The sequence below is a fragment of the Monocercomonoides exilis genome, assembly GCF_001643675.1.
Source record: "Monocercomonoides exilis strain PA203 chromosome Unknown scaffold21-1407046, whole genome shotgun sequence".
Taxonomy (NCBI): Eukaryota; Preaxostyla; order Oxymonadida; family Polymastigidae; genus Monocercomonoides; species Monocercomonoides exilis.
This window is the reverse complement of record NW_027150566.1, coordinates 1,357,440-1,375,117: the sequence shown is the minus strand read 5'-3', so window position 1 is coordinate 1,375,117 and position 17,678 is coordinate 1,357,440. Positions and strand designations below refer to the sequence as shown.

General features: G+C 36.0%; 4 protein-coding genes across 4 annotated transcripts; all 4 read right to left on the bottom strand.

Annotated features, from left to right (window-relative positions):
• Positions 1 to 1,664: 1,664 nt before the first annotated feature.
• On the bottom strand, positions 1,665 to 2,405 carry MONOS_17552 (uncharacterized protein; the record flags this gene model as incomplete). Its single annotated transcript, XM_067870483.1, has 1 exon — positions 1,665 to 2,405. The coding sequence occupies one exon, from the start codon at positions 2,403 to 2,405 to the stop codon at positions 1,665 to 1,667; it is 741 nt and encodes a 246-aa protein (XP_067727978.1).
• A 60-nt stretch (positions 2,406 to 2,465) lies between these two features.
• MONOS_14063 (uncharacterized protein) lies at positions 2,466 to 4,943 on the bottom strand (the record flags this gene model as incomplete). The annotated part of the gene is made up of 1 exon (XM_067866832.1): positions 2,466 to 4,943. The coding sequence occupies one exon, from the start codon at positions 4,941 to 4,943 to the stop codon at positions 2,466 to 2,468; it is 2,478 nt and encodes an 825-aa protein (XP_067727977.1).
• A 1,692-nt stretch (positions 4,944 to 6,635) lies between these two features.
• On the bottom strand, positions 6,636 to 8,013 carry MONOS_16462 (uncharacterized protein; the record flags this gene model as incomplete). Its single annotated transcript, XM_067869371.1, has 2 exons — positions 6,636 to 7,417; positions 7,998 to 8,013. 2 exons carry the CDS (start codon positions 8,011 to 8,013, stop codon positions 6,636 to 6,638), a joined length of 798 nt encoding a protein of 265 aa, XP_067727976.1.
• A 4,555-nt stretch (positions 8,014 to 12,568) lies between these two features.
• On the bottom strand, positions 12,569 to 13,488 carry MONOS_15927 (uncharacterized protein; the record flags this gene model as incomplete). Its single annotated transcript, XM_067868828.1, has 2 exons — positions 12,569 to 12,645; positions 12,843 to 13,488. The coding sequence occupies 2 exons, from the start codon at positions 13,486 to 13,488 to the stop codon at positions 12,569 to 12,571; spliced, it is 723 nt and encodes a 240-aa protein (XP_067727975.1).
• Positions 13,489 to 17,678: the final 4,190 nt, after the last annotated feature.

The following is a 17,678-nucleotide window of genomic DNA, read 5'->3' as shown; positions in this document are numbered from 1 at the left end:
CGAGAAAAATATGAATCTCATCATTCAAAAGCCTGAAAGCGATTATTACATCTTCAAATGTTCATCATGTGGAAAAGCATTTAGTTGGAATTATGAATCTTTGTTTTCTGATTTCAATATCTCACCATTTAGCACGATGTCACTGTTTTATCATTTTTGGTACAAGCATTCAGTTGATGAAGTTGTTACTGAAACAGAAATTTCAAAAAGCACAGTTTTGAAATTCTTTAAAAGATTACGTAACATTTGTTATTATATTGAATCTTCTGATTTGGAAAAAATTGGAAAGAATAGAAAAGTGGAAATGGATGAAACGTTGATACATAAAAGAAAAAATGGAGTAGGGAGAGTAAAAGAACAGCAGTGGCTGTGGGGAGCAGTTGAAAGAAAAGTGGAAGGAAAGCCGCAAAAATTAAAACTTGAATTTGTCCCAGATAGAACAGAAGAAACATTGTTATATTTCATTAAGAAAAACATTGACATCTCAGCAGAAATCTATAGCGATAAATGGTCTGCTTATAGTGAAATTAAACAATGTGGATATACGCATTACAGTATAAATCATTCAGAGCATTTTTCTGATCCAGCTGACAAAACAATACATTCACAAACCATTGAGAGTATGTGGTCACATTTGAAGCGTCATCTTCCATTAAGAGGAAGAACTTATGAAAAAACAAAAGAATATGCTTTTGAATTTCAATACAGATTCAATAACAAAGGCACCATTTACAGTTTTCTTGACATTATTTCAAAAATAAAGAAAAGAGACTTTGACAATTACATGGAGTCTTATTATAAATGTGAAATGAAAACAAAAACTGCATTAACGAAGGAAAGAAAGTTCAAATTATCATCCTACATTCTTTGAAAAGAAGAAAGAATGAAAAATCAAAAGGATGCAATATTGCTTGATGAAAATGAATATGATTCTTTCTTGAAGGAGAAGAAAAAAATACAAAAAATCCAATCAAAAGAGATTACTGAAAGGGGGAAAAGAAGATTAATCGACGAATCTGATGATGAACGCAATGATGCTAAAGATGACATATCAAACGACGATAATCATTCCAATTTATTCGATGATAAAGAAGATGAAGAAAAGGAGAGAAATGATAAGGAAAATGAAAATACACAAAACAAAAAACAAGAAAAAAATGATGAATCAGGCTCAAGCAGAGTCATCATTCCAAAGCTTCAAGATAATGAGGAAAACAACGAAAGGGATGACAATGATGAATTTAATATAGATGACGATTATGAAAATTTCTTCGAACCTGACATGAATGATTCAAAACCCCGGAAAAGAAAAATTAAAAGAAAAAGGTCAAGCAATGGCAGATTTTGCAAAAATGACTATACTCAACATCTATCCAATTTGGAGTTTGAATCGGATCGATTTTGTGAGAAAAAAGAGGAGAAAATTAGCGAGATGATGAAAAAAGAAAAAAATAAGTTGCAATCAATCAAAAACCAAAAAATCCTTCGAAGTAGAACAAAGGAATTGAATAAAGGAACTGAGCAATTTCCAATTTCTCTTTAACACATCATTCATATCACTTTATTAACGTGTACGTATAGATAAACAATAAAGCACTCCATAAATACATTCAGTGATAAATTCAATAACAAAACGAAAAAAGTCAGACAACCATTCAAATAAATTAAAATCGTAATGATTCGAAATCTGGAAAATTATTTTTATTAAAAAAAATATCTTTATCGCTCATCAAAGGAGGATATGGAAGATCTTCATCGTTGTCTATGAAAAGTAAAATTTGACTCGTCATTCCCCCCAGCAATGCTGATGGCATTTCACTCATCTCAAAGCTCTCTCCATCACTTTCCCTTCTTCTCCTCTCTATCTTTCCCATTATCTGCTCGTTTTCAAATCTTTCTTTCTCAACTCCCTTTTCTGCTTCCCTTAATTTCTTTCTCATTAGCACAACTACTGCAACAATCACAAATAACAGAATCACACCAATCACAATACATTCAATAAAGGCAAATAAACTCCATTCAAATTTATTCTCTCCTTTTGACATTATTTCATTTCCATTTCCCTTTGTTTCACTTGTATTCTTCAGAACAAATGGCTGTGCTGAAGAAGGAAATTCTGCATTCCCAAATAAAATTAACGCGCTCACCTCCACATCATTTTCACGACTACTGATGAGATCTTTTCCCACACTCTCTTCAACCCCTTCAAATGCCTCTCCAAACACAAACTTGCACCTCTCCACAACACACTCATTCACAAACACCATCATGCTCCTCTCCTCTCCTCTGTCCCCCATCTTCCCCTCAAAATGGATTGTGGACTTTGCCTTCTTCACCGACTTCACATTCAAATCTCCTATCTCACACCCTCCACAAATCATGCATTCTCCATTAATTAAAATCATATTTGCAACGCTTCTCTCAATATGTTTAAAACCACAACTTATGCTCTGGCACGGATAATTCTATGCTCCACACTGTCTGCTATCGCTTCCATTTACACTCACAAACACCTGAGCTGAGTGAAAGAATGTGATCAGCGGTATCAAATCAATATCAACTTTCCCTTCTCCATTGCTCCCACACATCGAGTTCTTCCCCTTCAGTGCATCCTGCTCGAAGTCCAGCACAAACAGCGTTTTATTGATCTGTTTCCCAATCGAGTGGCACTTGATGAACACATCCTTCTCCACAAACGCCTCGTTCCCCCAAAACCTCACATTCTCCATCCTTATCCCAACAGGCCCAAGTGCACTGGTTCCACCCTCATTCGGGTCAAGTGCATCAACCATCATCCCTCCTCCTCTCCCCTTCACCCCAGAGCACGAACACATCCCCAGCGAACACCAAACAACTCTCACTTCTGATTCTCCTCTCTTCAGACACACTTTCATCCCTCCTCCTTCCTCGCTCATTTCACTCCTGCAACTCGAAACCGAACACCCCTCCAACACACACTCCATCGCACTCTCAAATGTATCCACACTCAGCATCCCTGCTCTGTTTTCTCCATTTGTGATGTTTGTGAACGAAGACCCATTCACTTTTATCACCACATTTTCGTTGTTTGAATGACTGTTTTCCCCTCCATTCATCCCTCTTTTGGCTTTCATCCCATTCATCTGCTCATCCTCAAACATCGAAATCAGACTTCTTTCCTTCACACCAACATTTGAGATGTTCATATCCTCCACAATCACCTCCCTTGTTGCTGTTGCACTGAAAGCGATGAACCCTTTCAATTTGTCAACCGCATCCAACAAACACTCTTGAGCAATAACTCTGCCTCCATTCACTCTCATCACACAATATCCAAAACTCTCTGCCACCCCTCTCCCTGGGCCAAATGAACAATCTGAAACTGACAATAATGTGTTTGTTCCAGAGGATTCAATCAACATTTCATGATGGGTGGTGATGCTGGGTTTGGTGAATGAAACATTCACAAACGACAGACTCACATTCGATGAGATCATTGAACCATCATCCAAATCATTCCCATCTTCATCACTGATCGTCACACTTGTCCCTTTCTTTGTCCCTTCAACCTCCACTTTTGGTGATTCTTCAATTGATGAAGAAGAAGAAGAAAATGAAAATGATATGGAACGGCTCAGCAACCCTGAACCCCCAATCCAGATCTGGGATTCGCCTTTTCCAAGTATCGAATATCTCAGTGATATCAAGTGATCAATCGATAAACATGGTGCCTCGGAATACCCACACCCACTGAAGTCTCCTCCATTATCTTTCGAAACAAACCCATTCCCGCTCCAGTTATCCCACAAATACACAACCAATGGAATCACATATCCATCTCCTGTTGTCTTCCTCTCCCATCCACACAGCTCATCCAAGGAATTCTTATCATTTGCACTCAATCCCCATTTCAGATGCTCCTCACTCACAATCTCTCTCAGATCCCATCCTGACACAAACAAATTCTTCCCTTTCCACCCATCACACCCCTCAAATTCCATCCCTTCAAGAACAAATGTTCCCATCTCATCTGCCAGCTTCACAAACATCTCTCCTCCCATTCCTCTTCCTCCTTCCTCAACATCCTCTCTTGGCACTTCGCATCCTGAATATTTCACTCCTTTCATTTCCAAACTCCCTCCCTTCCCCACTGATATCTTCATCCCTCCTCCTTTCATCCCACTTCCACCTGTACATATTGATGAAAAACTGCAGTTATTCACTACTGCGCTTCCTTCTGCTTGTATCTCTGCACCGATGCATCCTCCTCCTTCTCCGCTCCCACCTTCCACCGTCACTCCACTCACTCTGCCGTTCTTTATGTCCAACTTCTCTTCATTGGTTATTGCTATTGGTGATTTACCGTTCATCGTCAGCGTCACTCCACCCTCCATCACAAATTTATCAACAATCAGTTCTCCTTCATTAATCTTCAATCCCGGTTCAGATTCCTTGATTGATAAAATACATCCTCCACTTTCATTCAATGATTCCACTCGAACATTCACCAAATGGCAAACAGCTCCAGCATTGTTAATTGCAAAAATACTGTTTCCAACATTGCATGATTCAATCGACAGATCATTCACTTCCACATTGCCTCCAATCACATCCACAAACACACAGTCAAATCCATTGTTCACTCTTGCTGCTGAATGGAATAAACATTCACTAATAACCAACTCACCTTTTCTGTTCGAAATAATCGATTTGGCCGAGTTGCCAAACCCAGATGACAGTTGCAGTCTGATATTTGCCAATTTAAACCGAGCATAATTTCCCATAAAATACTCCAGTTGACTTTCAATTGCCTCTTTAACATTCAATGTTGCTTTCGCATTCTCTTCTCCCATCTTCGTATCCTTTTTGATCTGATAATTGGTAACATTGAATGAATCTAGAATAATTGTTGATCCTTCAATTTGAATTGTTTTCATTCCAATCTCCTTTTTCATGTTTTCCATCCGCTTCCGCGTTGTTTGGCATAGCTCATCCTCACATCTACAGCTCTCAACATCAGATCCACTAGAAAAGCTAAATCTATCTCATTCTTTATATTTTTAAAAACATACAAACGACAAACTTTAATAAAGTCCATTGTTTTAATAACTCAATATAATATTGCATTGGGAAATTGAAGTTTATCTGGGTAAAAAGTTTCATTTAATAATGCAATGATCTTATCTAATTCAAAAAAAACATAGAAATATAAAAGAACAAGAAAATATATGAAATATTAAAGCAAAATAAATAATATTGTTATTTAAAGAGTCATTTATAACCTTTTGCGTTCCTTTGCGAACGTAAATGAACTAATATTAGGTAGTTTAGAATATTCAAGCAAAAAGGCACACTTTAATGTGACTGTGAAAAAAAGCTGTTTTCAATATAAAACAAGTGCACATATAATAATATGTTAAATTTTATATATAAAAATGAAATGATGGCAAACTATTGAGTTCTATTTCATCTTAAACAGCATATTCAACTTTTCTAGACATAAAAAATTTTATTGTGGGTTAGATCAAAGATATTTAATAAAAAAATTTTTTATGACCATTATTGTTAATGATGAAAATTAACAAATAAAATATATTTATATTATAATAAAAACACATTGGATGTCCAAAAATCACATTTTCTTTTAAATTTGAATATTTTTCTTTGAAATTCATGTTTTTGTGGGTCATTTTTCAAAAATCATTTTTTTCAACAAGAAAAATTTTTTTCAAAAAATCGGTCCATAAAAAGTTTTTAAATAATTATTACCTATTTATTCATCATAATTTTAATGCCTAAAAACGCAATTTGCAAAAGGAGCGCATTTAGACCTATGCCTCTATGAGTGGGTTTGGATGTTTGTTAATATCGATTTTTACAGTCTTCCTTACTGTCATCAATATCTGCATTTCTATTATTACCTTATCTTCTTTCAATATAGAACACTCCTTTCTCGATCTCTCCAGCTCAGCTGGCCCTGACGTTCCAAAAATAATAGTGAGGATGAGGGCTTTCCTCTGGAGTGCTTGTGGGTCTGTTGAGTTATATGTGGTTTCTTCCACTTTTGTAATTGTTGTAAAATCCCACATTGATTCATATTGCTTGCACCTTCTCTGCTTATCTCTCTTGTAAGTTTAAAGAGGTGAATCAATATCTTTCTCATTCATCTTTATTTCTCTGAAAAGGAATATTGACTCGATCACTTTTCTTTCAGTTTTATTTTTTCTCTCCACTTGAAACATTTGAATTGGATAGAGTTTCAAAAAATTGTGCCATTATACACCTGGCATCTTTTTCTATGAGGGGGTCTTTTTCATCAATTCTTTCTCTATCCAAAACTTGTTTGGATTTTCGCAGCGCTCTCTACGTATCCCTTGCTGCTGATATATCCCTTCACTCCAACGTATTCTCCCCATGTTTGAACGAGGTCATCTCTTAGATACTCTCCTCTCCAGTCTAATACTTATGACTTCTTATGGGGGTAATTTCCTTCCTTCCTTTCTCATCTCCTTCAAAGTCCGTCCATTGTTTCTCAGAAACAAATAAACAGGCACTATCTCGTTTCCTTGCGTTTCTCTCTCCCTCTCCTCCCTCTCAGAGAGGATAGTCTCCAAGTAGTTCCGCAGGGCACAGGCGTAGTCTGTTCTGAAATTGTATCAAGTGTTCTCGGCGCGACTATTTGTAATATCTCTGCGACTTTCTCCCCCCTCGGTGCGTTGTCCGGCTTTCTCGCCATCCGGCTGAGTGCATCTGCTTCCGTGTTCTGCTCTCCCGGGAGATGTTCCGTCTGTATTGCGATGTCCAGGCTGTTCAGTTTCTTCTCTAATGCTCTCAGTGTTGGAATGAGCGATGGCGCTCCCCTCTTCTTCTGTATTGTCCATCTCGTGGACATATTGTTTGTCCTCAGACGAATATATTCTATCTTCTGTTGTTGCAGCCATGCTCCCTTCCTTTCTAAAGTCCTCAACACTGCTCTGGACTCCTTTTCGTTTATCGCTAACGCACTCTCCTGGAGGGTCCAACTCCCGTGGACATATATCTTCTCCTCTTTGTTCTCCCTCGATATTGTTAATACTGCACCCCATCCCAGCTCTGAGGCGTCCGTCGTTAGTACTGCCGGTCTGTTCCTTCTCTTCAGACTCCTTGGTCTGTTTTCTTGTAGTATCTTTCTCCAGTGTGTTAATTCTCCCAGTATCATTGGGCTGACTATCACCGTTCCATTCCAGACCCCGCGGGCTATTGCCTGCCTCAGCACATATTGCATGCGTTTCATCCACAAGCTCGCTGGTGGATGCTTCAGCCTCACAAAATTCAGCCTCGCGAGGAGTGCTGCTTAATCTCTTGTCTTTAGACTCTTCCTCCTCATTTCGTACACTATCCAGGTTCGCACAACCTCCAGGAGCAGCACTCTCTTCCTCTCTTGGAGCGTCACTTCCATCTTTTCAAAATTGTAAATCCATCCCAGAAACTCTTCAATCCTTGTTGACTCCAGTTTTTATTTCTCCTCCGAATTTCTCCTCGCAAGAAATCTTGCTCCATTGCATCAATCCAAGCAGATATGTGGAGTCTTCTTCTCTTTTCATCACTCTGTGCTGTGCAGCTTCTTTCTGTATCCTCCTCTCGCGGTCTTTCGCTGTCTCATGCTATATTTTCTCCTTGCGATATTTCGCGGAAATTACTTCTCAATCATTCCAGCGATATTTAGCGGTTTATTTGTCTGCATCTATCTCACGATAATAAGTTGTCTTTCTTCGAATTATCAGTTCGCAATTTCTCACAAATTCTTTCTCTATCTTTCTCTCATTGCAAACTCAGCTCTCTCTGTTTTAATTCATTCGATCAAAGGCGGTTTGTCTCTCTGCAATTATTATGCTGAAATACACGTTTCTCCTATTTCTCATAGCCTCATTATATTTCGCGGTTTCGCATCTGCGAAAATTTATTTATTATGAACAGTATCATTTCAGATTCTTAATCACTTAAAGTTCATCATTTCTGTTTTTGATATTGCATCAAACGATAGTTTGTCTTCATTCTCTATATATAAGCCTATCGAATTGTTGAGTTTTTAACTTTATAATTATATTACAGCCAAGTTCGGCTTTCTCTATTCTCCATCAAATCATGACCTCGCTCTAAAGTGCGGTTCTCTCTATTCTCTATCTCTGTTACACGATTTAACGAGGTTGTGTTCTTTGTTATTATTTAATGAAAACGCATATCTTAATTTTAATTCATTATCTTTTGATTGGAGTAATATTATCTTTCTATTATAATTTCATTGTAATACATGTATATGTCTTCGTTAATCCTTGCGATATCTAGCTATTTTAAAATTCACACATTTCTCGCGGCAAAGCGCTGCTCTCTCTTCTCTCTCTACTCTCTCTCCTTTCTCGGTCTCGCGGCAAAGCACGGTTATTACAACTATCCTCGTAATAATATCTCACAGCAAATTGGAAACGTATGTTAATTTTTTACAATCGCGAATTCTAGTAAATTTGTATTTGTGTAACTATCTTAAGGAAAATTGCAGCTTTATAATAAGTAATTATCTCTTTATTGTTATTTAATCCTTCCTCAATAGTAATCTCGCTGCAATGTGTACATTTATCCTCTTTAGTTCTAGTAATATCAAGCAATTTATTATTATTATTATTTCAATTTAACTGCATCTTGCGACACTTCACGGATCTTGTTCCTAATAAATTCTCACGATATTAGTTGTTTCATTCTATTGAAAAAGTCTACTGTAATTCATATCTTCATTTTTGTTTATGTATCTGATGAAATATCGTGGCTTCTATAATAAAATATTATCTCGCGGAACAATGCGGCAATATTTTCAATAATAATCTTTCAATATATTGTAGTTTCTGTTCTTGATATCGTCTCTAAACAATGCATGGCTTTCCTTTCTGTTTTATCGGCTGCGCGCAGTATTTTGTTCCGAATGATGTATTTCGCACTCCGATCCAGGAAAATTATACAATAATAATTTTCGCTCTTTCCAGTTTCAAAAATAGATCTAATTCTTCTCCATCGCCGTCTCTGTATTTTTTCAAAACAGGTTGCTGCTTCATTTTAGTTGCGGACAATAAAGATCTTCTTGAATATAAGAATTGGCGAAGTTAGATCTTAAACAACCCATAAATCGTGATCAAGACTCAATGTTGAGGAGCAAACCTGCTCCTTGCGTTCGTAGATTCGCTCTATTGCGAATTTTCTTATTTTTTCACGAGTTTTTCTCATTTCATTATTTTTAAAGAAAATTACAAAAATCTGAAAATAATGAGCTACACAATATTTATTAGATGTTTTTGGAGATGTGCATAAAAAGATAAATACTTGCAGTAAATATATACCATGTGAAATTTTTATAAAATGTTGTTGTTTAAACAGTACAAATAGATTTTTCATTTTGACAAAATTTCTCATTTTGTTTTTGATTTTATGAAATATGACAAACGATTTTGAGTAGCAATGCATTTTTATCTAATTTGCACTAAATTTTAATATTTTTAATGAAAGAACAAAAAACAGTTGAGAAAATATGAGTTTTTTTATAATTTTCTTCAAAAACAATGAAATGCGAAAAACTCGTGAAAAAAATAAGAAAAAACAAAAAAGATTTGAAATTGTATATGATAATTATGAATGATTCATGGTCCAGTAGCTAAAAACTGACAGAAAAAGAGAGTCGATTAAAAACGAGCAAAACAAATGTACAAAAATAAATTAAAAATTCTCAAGATCTTCATCAAAAACAAAAATTGACAAAAAAATCTTTTTGTATGAACATTTAATACGTGCTCAAACCTGGTGCAATATGCTTTTTTTGTTTTTAGTTTTTATTTAGTGAGATACGCCAATAAAAAAAATGTCCGGATTAAAAAAAAATGTAAGGTTAAAAAAACCACCCTATATTTTATTACATATGAATATGAGACTTAAAATGAATTAATAGCAGAAAAGGAAGATACAAATCATTGTTTATTTTCACAAATACAATTATTTTGCCGTTTGTGGAAAAGAATGGATTCAAATGTTTTTTTATTTATTTATTTATTTATCTATTTATTTATTTATTTATTTATCTATGAAAAATGATTATGTTAAAAAGAAAGAAAGAAAAAAGGAAAAAAATAAAAAAAGAAAGAAAGAAAGAAAGAAAGAAAGAAAATACCGGATTGAAAAAATATTAACACTGTTTCTATCGCAAAAAGAGACGAGAAACTGAGATTGAAATAATTGTTGCAGAAAACAATTTTTGTAATTTTCACACAAACAAAAAACTGAATCGAATAGATGAATTGTGAAATAAAAAAAAATTTCAAAATTATTGGGTTATTTCAAAATTACCCAATAATTTTGAAATTGTCTATGGAAATTTTGAAATTTTTGGGGAATTTTGCAATAACTCGGGTAGACGAATTTTTTCTATGCTTAAAATATATTATGCATGCACCAAAGTTATTTAAATCATATTTTCATATTATTCTCTTGTGTTTTTATTGTTAATGTTAAATAAACAAACATATTAACGATCCTTTTCGGAAATTATTTATGATTTTTTGAAACAAGCTTAAGAAACCAATTTTGCTCTCTTCTAAAACATTATCATTAAAGTTTGAAGGTTTTCATTTCATTTCTTTCACGGATGAATGAAAAGGGTCACATTTTTTGAAAAGTCGCCAAGGATAAAAATATTTACCTATTGGAGAAAGGAATGAAACACTCCGTTGCAATTATAAATCATCAATATTCAAAAATTCATAAATGAGAAAGAATATCTTGAAAAACTTCAGCATCCTAAAAAAAATCAGTTCTTCATGAAAATTTTTAATGTTGTTTTTTGATCAATTCGAAAATTTATTATCTGGTGTAATAAGAGTTGTTGGATTTTATCATGAAAGTATCTGAACAAGATATTTGATGTGCAATGTGTTTCACAAGTTTTTTACCTTGAAAAATTATTTAGATTTGAAATAACTTATTCTTTCATTTTCACTGTTTTTCTTGGTTAAAGCAATTCAAATGAAAAATTTTTCTCATCAATGTTAAATAGAATTGAATAATAATCAAATTCAAGGAAAAATAAAATGGACACAATGGAAAGCCAATCCTTTTCATTGTGCGGATGGGTTGGCTGCACAGCACAAGGAGGTGCTATTTATGTGCAAGATAACGAAAATGCAACTTTCACAGTTGAGAATTCTTCATTCACAAACTGCAATGGTACTTCCACAAGAGGTGGGGGAATATTTGTCTTCAAAATCGCTGAACACACAATGCTTCATTCAACATTCACCAAATGTTCGGCTGCAACAACCACACAGTTTGGTGGTGCAGGAATAATGATTGAGAACATTCATGTCCAACCAGTTGTTGATGATTGCTCCTTTCAAAATTACTCTTCTGGAGACAATGGAGGAGGAATTAGTTTTCATCAAGAAACTGCTCAAAAACAAAAGCACTGCGTTGCGGGTTCCTTTTAAGAAAACTACAGGTGCAATAGCTCATTTAACGGCATTGGAGGTTCCATAGAACATTGGGGTCATGTGTGTCAAGTTGTAATTTCAAACTACCAATTCTGCAATTGTTATTCCATGTGCTGAGGAGGCGCTGTCAAAATATTGATTGATACGAATAACAGTGGTATTTTTGTTTTACTATTGTTTTTTCCACAATAACACGTGCGTTGCAGGGGGTCATGATATTGCTCTCCACAATTCAACATCAAACAACATTGATTTCACGTGCTATTCAACAAGACAGACAACAAGCAGAGTTAACACAAACTCTGGTTCAATCATTAACAGAAGTGAATGGCTTAATAATGCTGGAGGAAGAACCAGATTTGTTTTTTCAACTGCAGCACAAACAAATTCCAAATGCACTTTTTCAAGTTGGATCTATGAAAGCTATCCGTGAAATACAATCACCCATTGTTTGACTTAACTTATTTCTGACTATGTGACGGATGTCTGGATGCTCGCAGGAACAATAATCGAAACAAATAGTTTTGATTGTGGATCAGACAGTTTTACTGCTTATGGCCAAAGTGATATGAGCACAGTAATCCGAACAGAATTAGGAGCATCTGGGCTGTCTCTTTTTTCTGATTCGACAGGCACCTTGACTACAAGGGACTTTGTTCTTGTGCACAACTCAGCTCAATCTAATAATCGCGGATCAAAGATGTTTGCGATTACTGGAGCAGGAGAGCTGAGGATAAGCGCGCTGAACTAATCAGCTGGAAGCTGACACTCCACATTAATATAAGTTTCTACAAAGTTGATTAATATTTTTTATCAAGAATTATTAATGGATAATGTGAACAGAGCAAATGTCATCTAAATATTTCGTTATTTACACATTCTTTTACAATTAAAGTTTCATTATAGGCATTTTGAATTTGCTTTTTATGGAATTGAAAGAATTATTAGGAATATGCAAGTTGTTAATGAGAAAAGAAAGAGATAGACACAAATGCGTGAGAAAAAGGAAAAGCGAATGAATATTGAGTTGTTCTTTGAGTATCCATTATTTCAGGTGCTCGCGCTGCTGTTCACGCTGCAAGCAACGCCTACAGCTCGCACACTACAAACCCCACTTCCACCGCGATGAGATACCCGATCAGCTGGAACAGAATACCGAACTTCTCTACAAAGTCAAACGTAATATTATGCTCCTGACCGTTCGGAAAGAATAACTCAAGCTGAACAAGCGACAGCTCAGGCTAGTAGAACAACTGCACCACCACAAAGCTGTGTGTCGCCATTGGAGAGAGACATGAACATGCTTGTTCAGAGGAATCAGCGGGGACAAACTACGATTGAGAAGACACTTTCTCTCCACACCTGCCACATGGAGCGGCGAGTCCGACCTGTGTGCTCCGCTCGAACAGCCCTGAGGCCGAGCACAGGCAGAATGCGCAGAATCAGAGGACGGAGCACGCACATGCAAAGCGGCTGTGCCGCAGCGGCGCGGAAGGAGGTAGTTTCCAGACGCGATCTCGATGCCCCCCTGCAGCAGATACGACATCCAACGGAACGCCGACGATGCTGCCAGCGGACCCACCGAAAGATCCACCGCACACATCCGCAGCGACTCCCACTCGTCCACAAACACACAATACGAAACACTAAACACCCCAATCATCCCTTTCCCGTGGCACACTTGCCCAATCGCATACGTCGCATCCCGCAGAGCAATCGACGGCACACTTTCCTGCGGCACAACCGCCCCTATCGCAACAAACTCGTCCATCCTCTCTCTCTGCCTGTCCGAGCTCAAATGCAACGTCACCCCATCACATGCCAAACGCTCACACTTATCCCCACCCATACCCCCTTCTCTTCTCTCTCTCCTCCCAAACAGCCTCTCCCCAATAAACGTGATGCTCATCGTCCCGTCCGGCTGTATTATCCCTTCCACAACTGGCTTCCCAACAATCCGCTCCCGCTCTACACACAGCTCCACCAGCTCCTCCTTCACCTTCACCATTATAAGATTGTCCCGCCATCTCCCATTCGTTCATTCTCCTTCAACAATCTCATGCCTCACATTCACAGGAAAACTTTGCAAATAATTCTCCTCCAGGGATTGGACATTATCATCAATTTTTTCACCTTCTCCTTCTTCCTCTTCCTCTTCCTCTTCTTCTCTTTCCTCTTCTCCTCCTCAATCACCTTCTTCTTCTTCTTCAACATCTTTTTCACCTTCTTCTTCCTCTTCTTCTTCTTCTTCTTCTATTTCTTCTTCACAAAATTCTTCTTCTTCAAATTCTTCTTCCCCCTCTTCTGTTAATGCTTTGTCTTCACCAAATACATTTTCCAATCCAGGAATTGCACCAACTTGATAATCAATCCAGGATTTATTCCAACAACAACAACTTCCTCTTCTTCTTCCTCCTCCTCCTCCTCTTCTTCTTCTTTTTCTTTTCTTCCTCTTCCGCCTCAACTTCTCATCTGCCATTTCCCTTCCATCGCTTCATCTTCAGAATTCTAATCTTCCGTTTTAGGAACCCTTTTGCTGCCAAACACGTCAAATTCAATTTTTGAAACAATATAATAAATTCTTCCTTCAAATGTGACTGATTTTCAATCATTCAACCAGAAAACAAGAAATTCTTGTGTGTCGTCTTCAAGTCATCAAATCCTTTTTTTTCTTTTTATTCTTCACCCAATAATCAACTATTTGCTTCCTCATTCATCTCTTTCATCATCATCATCTTCTTCTTCTTCATGTTTTTCTTCCTCTTCTCCTTTTCCTCCTGCTTCTGCTTCAAGCTCTTTCTAATTCGTATTGACTCATTTTTTTCTTCCATATTTTTTCAAAAACATGTAATCATTATATCCTTCCTTTGCTTCACTTCCCTCATATTTCTGAAATAGTGACCTCTCAGTTGCTTTTCACTCCTCACTCATCAAATGAATCTGTTATTTGTCCATTTCGAACAATATCATCACACCTTTTCAATTATGAAGATGAAAATAAGAATTAAATTCATCAGTTAACACAAACAAAAAATTAAAGCACATACTGCGCCTCTATTTGGTGGTATTGTGGAAGCTCGTGCTCCAACACACCTTCCAACAATCAGATTATTCAGCGTTCACTTCCCTCAGAAAAATACAGTTGCAATCCTATTGGCCTCATCGCTGCATAAAACTTACCTATTCCAGCAGCCACATTTTGAGTGCATGGAACTTCCGCTCTGCGGGTGGTTGTGCCACTTTTGTTGAAGTTGGCTTGGTTTGATCGTCTCCATAACAGATTTGGGGCAGATTCAGAAAAGGGGCACAACACGATGCGCTGTGGCTGAAATGACATATGAAGACAACGTGATTACAAAAGAATGGATTTATTGTGCTTTAGGAAGGATTTGAGTGGTTAGGGAGAAACAGGGTTTTAAAGTTGAATGGAGAGTGTGAGGGGTTTTTTGGGGAGAGAAACAGGCATTTTTGTGGAGTTTTGTTGTGGAAATGTATGTGTTGGAGATGGATTGAAATGAAGCTGTATAGTTGTTTTTGAGATTTATGTTATTTGAAAGGAGTGGGTGTTGTGTTAATTATTGGAGAAATGGAATTTGATGTTGAGGAGGTAAGATGAGATGGAAGATAAGAAGGGAAGAAGATGGGCGGAGTGAATGGAGTATATTTATTGGAGGGGAGGATTAGAGTTGGATCGGAAATGGAGAGATATGGAAAAGGAATGGGGAGGAGATGTTATTTTTTAAATGCAGAGAAAGGGAGGAGGCGAATGAGGTGGAGCAAGAGAAAGAGTATTTGTGAGTGAGTGTTTAATAAGAAAGAGAAGTGGGGTTGAAGGGGGAAAAATGTGAGGAAGAATTTTTTATTTTGATTTTTTTTTTTATTAGATGAACGGTTTAGACGCGCCTCTCATTTTCTGGGTTGGGGATGGAGGCTGAGGTGGAGGAAGAGAGGAAGAAGGAACATTGAACGCAGCACTTTGCATTGGGGGTGTGGAGACAGAGGTGCGACAGGGATGGAACGAGATGAGGGGCTGACTATGGGAAGGTACCTTTCAAAGGAGATAGAAAAAGAATGAAAATAGATTTTTTTTGGTTGGGAGAATGGTCAGATTGGGAAGTGGATGCGTTGATGTGATGTTGTTTTGGAGGAAATGGAGAGAAGAAGAAGGCAATACATCAACAAGGGATGGGAAGTGATTCTTCTGAAGGAATCTTCTTCTTTGACTGTTTTTTATAGAATGGAGTTTGCAGAGTTATTTAAGTGGAAGCAGAATAGACGATTAGGCTTTGATGAATTTTTTTGGAAGGCAGAAAGGAGGCGATGAAATTCACATTGAAATAAACAAGAGAAATGGATCAAATAAGTTTTGAAGATTAAAAAAATGATATATTGAGAAGTAGAATAAGAGGAAAACGAAGAAACAATAAGATTTGCAAAAAGCTTTGAATAGTGTTTTTATTGTTAATAGAATTGTATAATGAGCATGCATTATCGAAATCTAATTTGATTTTCTTTTTCAGTTTTTTTGCCTTGTTTTACAAGAAACAGTGACATTTTTTTCTCCAGGAAATATTCATTATTGTGCATAACATCAATATTTGAAATGTTCTTAAATTTAAATAGCTCTCTTTTTTGATATTTGATGTATTCTGTTGATTTTTGCAAATCAGTAATATTTAACCATTTAATATTAAATTTTTGAAATGTTTTAAATAAGAACAATCATTTATTGTTCATGGAAACATTTCAATAATCGTAGAAAACGCTGAATAATATTTTTTTTCTTAACGATTTTCACAAAAATACGAAAAAGGATTTATTTCGAAAAATTTGTTGGTAAATGTTCTGATAATTGAATATTAAATATTTAATAACAGTTGTGACAAATAAACAGCTATTTTCGAATGTGCAAAAAATACTGTGAAAAATATGAGATCTTCCCACAATTTTATAAAACTTGAAATTTGTTGGTGGAACTTAAAATAACTGCCTTATTTTCAATTTTTCTGAAAAATTTCAAAATTACTTGATTATTTCAAAATAACATAAACGAATTTCAAATTATTTCAATAATTTCACAATTATACAAAAATTGTGCAATTCATCTAATAATAGAATATGGTTGTGAAAAACACTTGACTGTGCTCGCTGTGAAATTTGGGCGTCAAGGAATAACAAAAGCGATTGGTTCAAACCACACACTTGGTCCGAATAAATGCGTGTCGTGCATCTGATTTCGCATCATTTCCGCAGTTCATTTGATGGATTTGCAAAGAGTTCGCATTTGTAAGTTCTCATTCATTGACACTCAAAAAAACAGAACACATTGCACATCACATGAAAATGACATCATCAAGCTCTTTCATTATCTCAACACACGATAACCACAGGTGTTGGAGAACAGTTTGCACATTGAAAAGAATGACAATCTTAATTTTCATTTTCACAAGACCGTTGGTGAATGCATCCAGCACACAAAGCCATGATTGTGAAGATGCCCAATCAACAAAAGAAGATGTTTTCAGCTTAATTAAAACAGGACAAACTTCAGCTGCTCACATTTGGCAATTTCAATATTTTTCAAATTCAACACTTTCATAATGAGGAATGATCAAAACAGAAAAATATATTCTTGAAATGCAAATATTAATGAATATTAAAAAATACCTCGAATTGAACTCATATGAGGAATTCACTGAACTTCTGATGTATTCCATTTGTGAGCGCATTTTCTCTAATTCATTTATTCGGCTACCATGTTCTTTCAACTTTTCTTCTTCAACGACTTTTTTGGAGATGTGGTTCAAACGCATGTGAAATTCTGTTGATAACGTTTTCAAGAACCAATAAAACTGATGAATGAAACATCGGAAGATATTCACAAACAAAAAATCTATCTTCTGATTTTTTTTTGGAATGTTTTTCAACCACCACAACAGAGATTAATTTGAAGTGCTCTTTGAACGGAATTCTATTATTTATTAGTTAATTCACAGATACAGATTCGTGCAGAAGGAATTGATTGGAATTTGTTCATTTGGATCATTGATGAATTGGTAATTTCACAATCTATTCTTCCACAATCAAATATTCATCTATCTTTTTCTTTGATTACAACTGCTCATGATCTAATTGGGCTGAGATTGTCAAATTCTCGATTTGAAAGAGAAAAACTTTTTTATTGAAACAAACAATAAT